General features: G+C 45.0%; 3 protein-coding genes across 4 annotated transcripts; 1 reads left to right on the top strand and 2 right to left on the bottom strand.

The window, feature by feature from the left end:
• The first annotated feature begins 46 nt into the window (after positions 1-46).
• Positions 47-1,271, top strand: LOC122619841. Of its 2 annotated transcripts, none has more exons than XM_043797035.1 (5): positions 47-115; positions 335-613; positions 674-773; positions 833-883; positions 950-1,271. In XM_043797035.1, exons 2-5 carry the CDS (start codon positions 339-341, stop codon positions 1,031-1,033), a joined length of 510 nt encoding a protein of 169 aa, XP_043652970.1. In that variant the 5' UTR covers positions 47-115; positions 335-338; the 3' UTR covers positions 1,034-1,271. The 2 variants fall into 2 exon arrangements, with proteins under 2 accessions (XP_043652970.1, XP_043652971.1); XM_043797036.1 differs by having other exon boundaries at positions 101-187.
• Positions 1,272-1,310: 39 nt separating this feature from the next.
• On the bottom strand, positions 1,311-3,289 carry LOC122619840 (inhibitor of growth protein 1). The gene is made up of 3 exons (XM_043797034.1): positions 2,943-3,289; positions 1,895-2,862; positions 1,311-1,833 (listed from the first exon to the last, which is right to left on the bottom strand). The coding sequence occupies exons 1-3, from the start codon at positions 3,082-3,084 to the stop codon at positions 1,627-1,629; spliced, it is 1,317 nt and encodes a 438-aa protein (XP_043652969.1). The 5' UTR covers positions 3,085-3,289; the 3' UTR covers positions 1,311-1,626.
• Positions 3,290-3,838: 549 nt separating this feature from the next.
• On the bottom strand, positions 3,839-6,426 carry LOC122620762 (zinc finger protein 69). Its single transcript, XM_043798371.1, has 5 exons — positions 6,151-6,426; positions 5,733-6,062; positions 4,680-5,533; positions 4,304-4,624; positions 3,839-4,242 (listed from the first exon to the last, which is right to left on the bottom strand). Exons 1-5 carry the CDS (start codon positions 6,184-6,186, stop codon positions 4,104-4,106), a joined length of 1,680 nt encoding a protein of 559 aa, XP_043654306.1. The 5' UTR covers positions 6,187-6,426; the 3' UTR covers positions 3,839-4,103.
• Positions 6,427-6,808: the final 382 nt, after the last annotated feature.

Here is a 6,808-nt window from a genome sequence, read left to right as displayed (position 1 = left end):
TTTATTTCATATGTAGCAGAAATATATCGATATTTCCCATTTTTACGCACGCATGACAACCCTATTACTCAAGCCGTTGTTGTTTTTTCAATTAAGCGATTATTATTTAAAAAAGGTACGCCCACGCCCTAGAAACCAAAACAATCTGTAAATTTTTAAAGGATATATCACAGGATAAGCCTTTGAAGTAACTATCCATTGAAAAACTGAAGAGAATCGTAAATTTGGAATGCGTTTTCATTGACCAAAATATTTGGGCGTTGACGCTGTCACGCAGGCCAAATAAGTTTGTGATTGAAAAGTGTTTATAGTGTTTCCCGGTGTTTTCCCACAGCAACATGGTAGTGCTGAGTTCCTGCTGGTCGCCTATCATCTGGTCGGATAATGTCCGGACGGGGAGTTACGCCGTGGCCGCCTATACGGCTGCCCTATCCGTCGTAATGATCACGATGATTTCTTATATGCTGGCAGGCGGGGAGTCTGCGCAGCTCTATTCCCCGCTCTTTGAGACGGATATCCGTTCATCGATGCCCGTGGCAGGTGGATTCTTCATCATCTACTTCCTGCTGATCATCCTGTCCTCCTATTTGGTCTACTACGGCATTAAGATCAGGTAAGACAAGCTTTGGCTTCTTATATTGGTGGATCCAGTCACGACTTTAGCTATTTGCAGCACTCGGGGATGGCTACTGCCCTGGTTGGGTCTCATTGGCCTGGCCATTCTCTTTCAGTTTTGCTGGAGCCTTTGGCTTATTGGAGGCTACTATATATATGTGAGTAGAAACTACTTTTTGCATGAATTGAAGCTAATGGATTACTTTTTCGCCGCCAGCTGGAGCAAACCTTCTCGGCCCTTTTAAACTTTGTTTGGGTAGCCTATAATGTAAGTGGTTGAGATTCAAAATCCTGGATAATCATGCTTTTAAACCCATTTTACTTATCCCCTCAGATCTATTGCTGGCTGGTGGTCTTTTCGCAGTACCAGATATTCCTGGAGATCCAGAATCCAAACATTGAGCTGCTTATGCCATGATAGGAGAACCTTCGTACGAAAGCTCGAATAATCCATTAGAATACTTTTTGACTTGACACGCATCAAGAACTCCGTCCAAGCGCATTTTTACAATAAGAATTCCGTACAATTCCACAGATGCCTACCAAATAGTTTTATACAAATTTATATATTTTACACACATTTATACACAATCAATTATACTAATGTGTAAATCGAATGCCTGCTAAACGACAATTAAACTAATAGATTCGTAAAACTACTAGATACGGGGCTCCTTGGGGCCAAGAAATTAATGTGGGTTTTGAATATCAACGTTTATTACCGTAAATTAAGTTTAGGTGTACTCTAAGTATACGAGTTTGTGTGTGTATGTGTGTGTGTGTGTGTTTACATCGAGAAAGGTATTATTTGTACAGAAACTTTAAATGAAAACTGACGACCTTTAACCACAAAAGCAGGGTATCTAAACTGGATGAAAGACGAGGAAGTCGGAAAAGGATCGGGCATAAGAAAGTCATTAAATATACATTAAGGTAAATCTTAGGATCGAATATTTTACAGAGCCTGGTGTTTGACACAGAGCAATGGGCTGGGATCGCTGGCCTAATAGACTAGGTCTTCTCCTCCTTCTCCTTGTTGTAGCGCTCCAGTTCCTTGAGGAACTGCGCCTTGGGTTTCATTACGTTTGGCCGTTCTCCGCGGCAGTTGGGGCAGAACCACTTGCCCTTTGGTTTGAGCACCAGGGAGACGCACGAAAAATGGAACCACTCGATGGGGCATAGGTCGTTGTCGCACAGGATCATCTCGCCGAAGGAAATCTGCAACAGAAAACGCGATTTGTGGCGAATCTTTTTAAAAGCAATAGTACTGCGAACTCACCTGATTGCAGACACAGTAGGTCGGCTCGTCCGGATCAATGGTCTCCGGCGGAGGCGTCTCCTCGCGCGTACTTGCATTGGCATTTGAAGCCCCAGATCCGCGTACCTTGCGTTTCTTCTTCTTGCCGGAGTTGTTGCCACCGACTACGCCGGCTCCGCTTCCGCTGGCACCACCACCTCCAGCTGCTCCACTACTCGTGGCTGCTGAGCCGCTAGCCAAACTGCCGGAAGCCGACTGTAGACTGGCCTTGCGTCCTTGTCCCGCTCCACTTGCTCCGCCCAACGAGGATTTGCGCTCGCCACTGCCACCACCACTACCACTGGCTTCATTCGCAGAGTTGGACTCGTTGCCGCCCATCTCCAGAGAGCTACCGTTGTTGACAACGCTCTCGTTTCGCCTCCTCGACCTCTTGCTGCCTGTGCGCTGCAGATCTCCGCCAGCACCGCCTCCTCCGCCGCTAACATTGCCATTGGAGCCGCTGTTGCCGCCATTACTGACATGGCTTGAGCGCTCCGAGTTGGACGTTGAGCTGCCACCGTTTCCGGAGGTCATGGCAATGGAACTGGACACAACACCACCAGCATAGCCGCCCAAGGCGTACAGATTCTTGGCCGAAAGCAGGCCGTTTCCATTCAGGCCACCATTGCCGGTGCCCGCTTGGTTCCCCTGCTCCCTCATCGGGCTCTGCAGACGTTGCAGCTTCGAGGGCGCGCCATCGTCCAGAAGCGTATACCGATCGCGGTCCTCCTTCAGGTCCAGGTTCTGCTGGTCGGTGTCCAGCTGCCGCAGCTTTCCGTCGATTATCTCCTGCATATGATTGACGATCTGCATTTTTTCGTCGCCCAGTTCCTGCGCCTGAATGAGACTCTGGTGCATCCTGGAGATGCTTCTGGACCGTCGCCCGGCATCCGGGGAGTTTTGCAGGGACAGATACAGGTCGTAGTAGTGGTCCACGTCGCGAATGAGGCCTGCAAATCGAGGAGATTTCCCCAAGGGGGAGGTTAGGTTTTCCGCTTTTCCAACAGGCGTACTCTCGGCCAGAACTCACCTCTGTACTGGACGTCTATGTCGCGGATGCGGGACAACTGGCGCTGCACGTCGTCCGGCAGGTTCTCCACCGAATCGATATAGTTGTCCACATAGGTGGCCGAATTGATGGCCTCCGACTCGGATGCAATGGGGTTTATCATCTTGTTTGGACTGCGAATCGCTCTAATTTCGCCGCGACATCGGCTCGGGGACGTGGGATCAGGTGGGAGCTGCTCTTCCGGCGCTCTGGAAGGGATCGGCTGGCTATATAGTGCTCCGATTCCACTCAGTTCCAACTTTTTGTATGGCGTTGCGAGTCGCAACTTGCGACTGTACTCGTGTGTGCGTGTATGTGTGCGTAGGTATTATTTATATGTATGTATACAATGGATGGTGCTTCGCAACACTAGTCGGCTGGTGTTTTGCTGCACTGAAATCAGGGTTGTTAACGGCACTACTGTTGTTTCAGTTAAACTTTTTATAATTAACTACATACATATATATATATAACTATATATTATAGTTTTAAAAGTTTGTGATAATTTTTATACATCAATTCCAAATCATCAACGAAAAATATGAAAAATAGTACTTATTCTTATAATCATAATGGTAAAATTATTCTATTGTTCTGTTAACTTTTACTGTGTCTTATTTCACTTTTGAATAGCCAACAACTAGTGCTGGAAAAGCATTCAAAACCAACCCTCTCAACTATTTGCATTTGCGCGGGAAACTGGAGTAATTCAAATATCCATATAACCTGTATTTTTAAATTAGGAAAAACAAATGCAATTATTTTATTTTTTGTGTGGCCACTAGTTTATTTCAATATTCTTTCGTTGTGACATACGTCAAAACGTCAATTTTCAAGTCTATTCTTCATTCAGTTTCATGTTAGTCAATGCATAATAATCCTATTTATACGAATTATATATTTACAATATATGTTTCATGTCACAATTTTCTATGTCGGCACCTACTTCATGTGCACTAACCCTAAAAGTGTTACGTATTTCGCCATGTAAGTATACCGATATTTATAAAAATTAGATTTATTCAAAGAGTTTGAGTCTATTCTTCCTGAGTTCTGGCTCGCACTTCTTGTGCATTTGGCTTAATCATAGTGAAGTGATGTGTTTGAGATTCGAAGTCCAGCTTGTCGATATCGTTAGTAGCTTTAAAAATCTGTAAGTATATACTGCAGTCTGCTGATTTCCTCTTCCTCGGCTTTTTGTACATTATCCCTATGCAATTTGGTGGTTTTGTGTTTGTTTAGATTATATCTATGACGGTAGTGAACATCACAGAGCTCGCACCTGGTTTAATAAATCACGAATAAGTAAATGGGCAATATTCGGCATCTTATTTTGCACCCACCTATGAGGTCGTTTTCCTGTGTGCACATCCTGGTGCTTTGTAAGTAGTGAGCGCAGCAAGAATCCCTTCAAGCAGATATCACAGCGAAACGGAAACTTGTCGTGTAAGGCCTGATGCCGCTTCATAGCAGATGGGTCTGCGAATGACCTGTGACAATTCTTGCACTGGAAGGGCTTGCTGCCGTTGTGGGAGTTCATATGTAGGGCTAGACCGTTCTTGCTGGTATAACTTTTGGGGCACTTGGTGCAGTAGTGGCGACTGGCGCCTTCTTCCCTCGATTTCTTCTGCGAGCGAATGCGATTGCCTGCCCCATGAACATCTCTGTGGCCATGGGAAATGATTAGATGACAGGACCACCAAATAGTTCAGTACCTACCTCTCGTGCCTGTGACGACTACTTGCGTTTGAGAACGACTCATTGCAATGGTTGCAGCGAAAGGGATGCTCCCCCTTGTGCCGCACTCTTACGTGAATGTTGCGCGTATATACATCGTAGAACTTCTTCGGACACTCTGGGCACTCAAAGTTCTTGGCGCTATTGTGCCGGAGCAAGTGCATCTGCAGCTGAATGCGTTGGCGGAAAGAGTGCCCGCACTTGTCGCAGACGTAATTGAAAGGCTTGGCTTGAATTCGTTCGCGCTGCCTTCGTTTCTTCTCCTCTGGACTCACCCTCAATCGAGGTCGCTTTGGTAGGGGAAGCGAATAATTTGGTTCAGCTTCCTTTTGGCTATTGTATTCACCCAACACAACCTTATAGACCTTAGCTCCGTGCTCTACTTTACCAATCTCTTCCTCAGTCTTACATTTTTGTATGCTAATTATTTCATTGCATGATGGCTTACTTTGCTCCAGAGCTAAGTCTTTTTCTGTATCTTCGCCAAGACCTAAGTCGTCTTCACTTAGTGACTGAGTGACTCTAGTGGTGACTGACTCTAGATCCATTGGAAAGTCGTCTTCATCCAGGGCGCACTCACTTTCCGACCACAGCTCTGGGCTGAAATCTTCTGGTCCTAGGACTTCCTGTGCCTGCTGGGCGGACTCTTCATAGAGGACATTTTCCAGCTCCAACTCCATTTCTTCGTCACAAACTTGGAGATTGTACTTTTCCGTCGTCTGCCTAAGCTTTTTGTCAATCTGCTTGCACTTGGCTTGGAATTCCACGGCTTTCTTCAGAGTTTTCAGGCACGTTGCGCAAATGTGATGCGGTAGCTCCTTTACTCCTTGTTGAATCTGCGTTAAATGTAGGTTTATTTATTAACTGGACTTTATTTTAATTTTAGATGGATTGATGGATTTGGATTGATTTTTCTGTTAAATTGCTAGGAATATAACTGCGTATATTTTTATTAAGCATCATATATTCTTGTCATATATACATATTTTATAATATTATATATAAAACAATCAACCCACCCCTTGTTAGACATACCCATACTCCAGTGATGACCTTTATGTGGTAGAGGAGCGCCATGTTGTCCCTGTCATAGAGATCCTTAACACCCTCATCCCGTGATATGATGTGAAAGCAGGTGCGACACTGGCTACCTGTCGGGAGATCCCATTCCTGGAGCCCAGAGCTTTCCTTTTCAGAATGACTGTCGAAGAACTCACTGTCTGGCGTGGCAGTTGCATGGGCAGTGGTGATAGTGGCGTCACTGTCGTCTGCCTCCGCCAGGAGTAGCTTCACTAGCTTTTTGTTGACCTGCCTCGAGGAGCGCTCATTTCGCGCTCTTTTCACTGTGTCTTTGTTGTCGTTTGACTGGAGAGCCAAACGAGAAAAAAACAGAAGGTATACATATACGAGATTAGAATACTAATGATGCACAAGAGGAGTCTGAGTGACACACCCATTTTGAATAGCTGGCTTTCCTGGACGACCACATCTTGGAAAGTTATCCGCAAATGATTGGGTTTCTCCCGTTTTGGCAATGCTGAGTGAAAAGTTTCCGGTGGAAAGTTTCGCGGGCTGTTGGGAAATTTTTCCCCAGGAAAATGAATTTGCTATCACCGTGATGTTCTTCGACGAACTCGCAGAGAAATCTGTTGCCGCGGATGTGAACTGCGCACTTCATCCTTTGCCGGCAAACTGCGAATTTTCTGCAAAACAGCAAGCCGGGTTTGCAGGGCTGCACAACCTTGAATTAGGGGTTGAATTCAGGGCTGCGGCCATGTGCGTAGCTAAAAACACTTTTCAGGGGGCTGCGATTATAGTACATAGCTTCATACACTTATTATTTGTTTTTTAAAAACTTATCTTTAGTTTGCTGTTTTCTTTACAACTATCAGCTAGCTTCTTCACAGAGCGATTTTCTTCATACCAAAGTTTTATTTTCGCATATCTAGAAAGACGAGAACCTATATCATTTGTTGACCAGTGTAATAGGTAAAAATACACATATGTGCATACATAGATACCTGACTTTCTCATTTCACTGAAGCTTAGAGAGATAAAGCTGGTTAGTTAAAGCAGCGAAAATAGGATAAGTCTGAATATAACATCCGAAT

This window comes from Drosophila teissieri, chromosome 3R (assembly GCF_016746235.2).
Source record: "Drosophila teissieri strain GT53w chromosome 3R, Prin_Dtei_1.1, whole genome shotgun sequence".
NCBI classification, from domain to species: domain Eukaryota; kingdom Metazoa; phylum Arthropoda; class Insecta; order Diptera; family Drosophilidae; genus Drosophila; species Drosophila teissieri.
The sequence above is the reverse complement of the archived record's forward strand: the minus strand, read 5'-3'. Positions and strand labels throughout refer to the sequence as shown.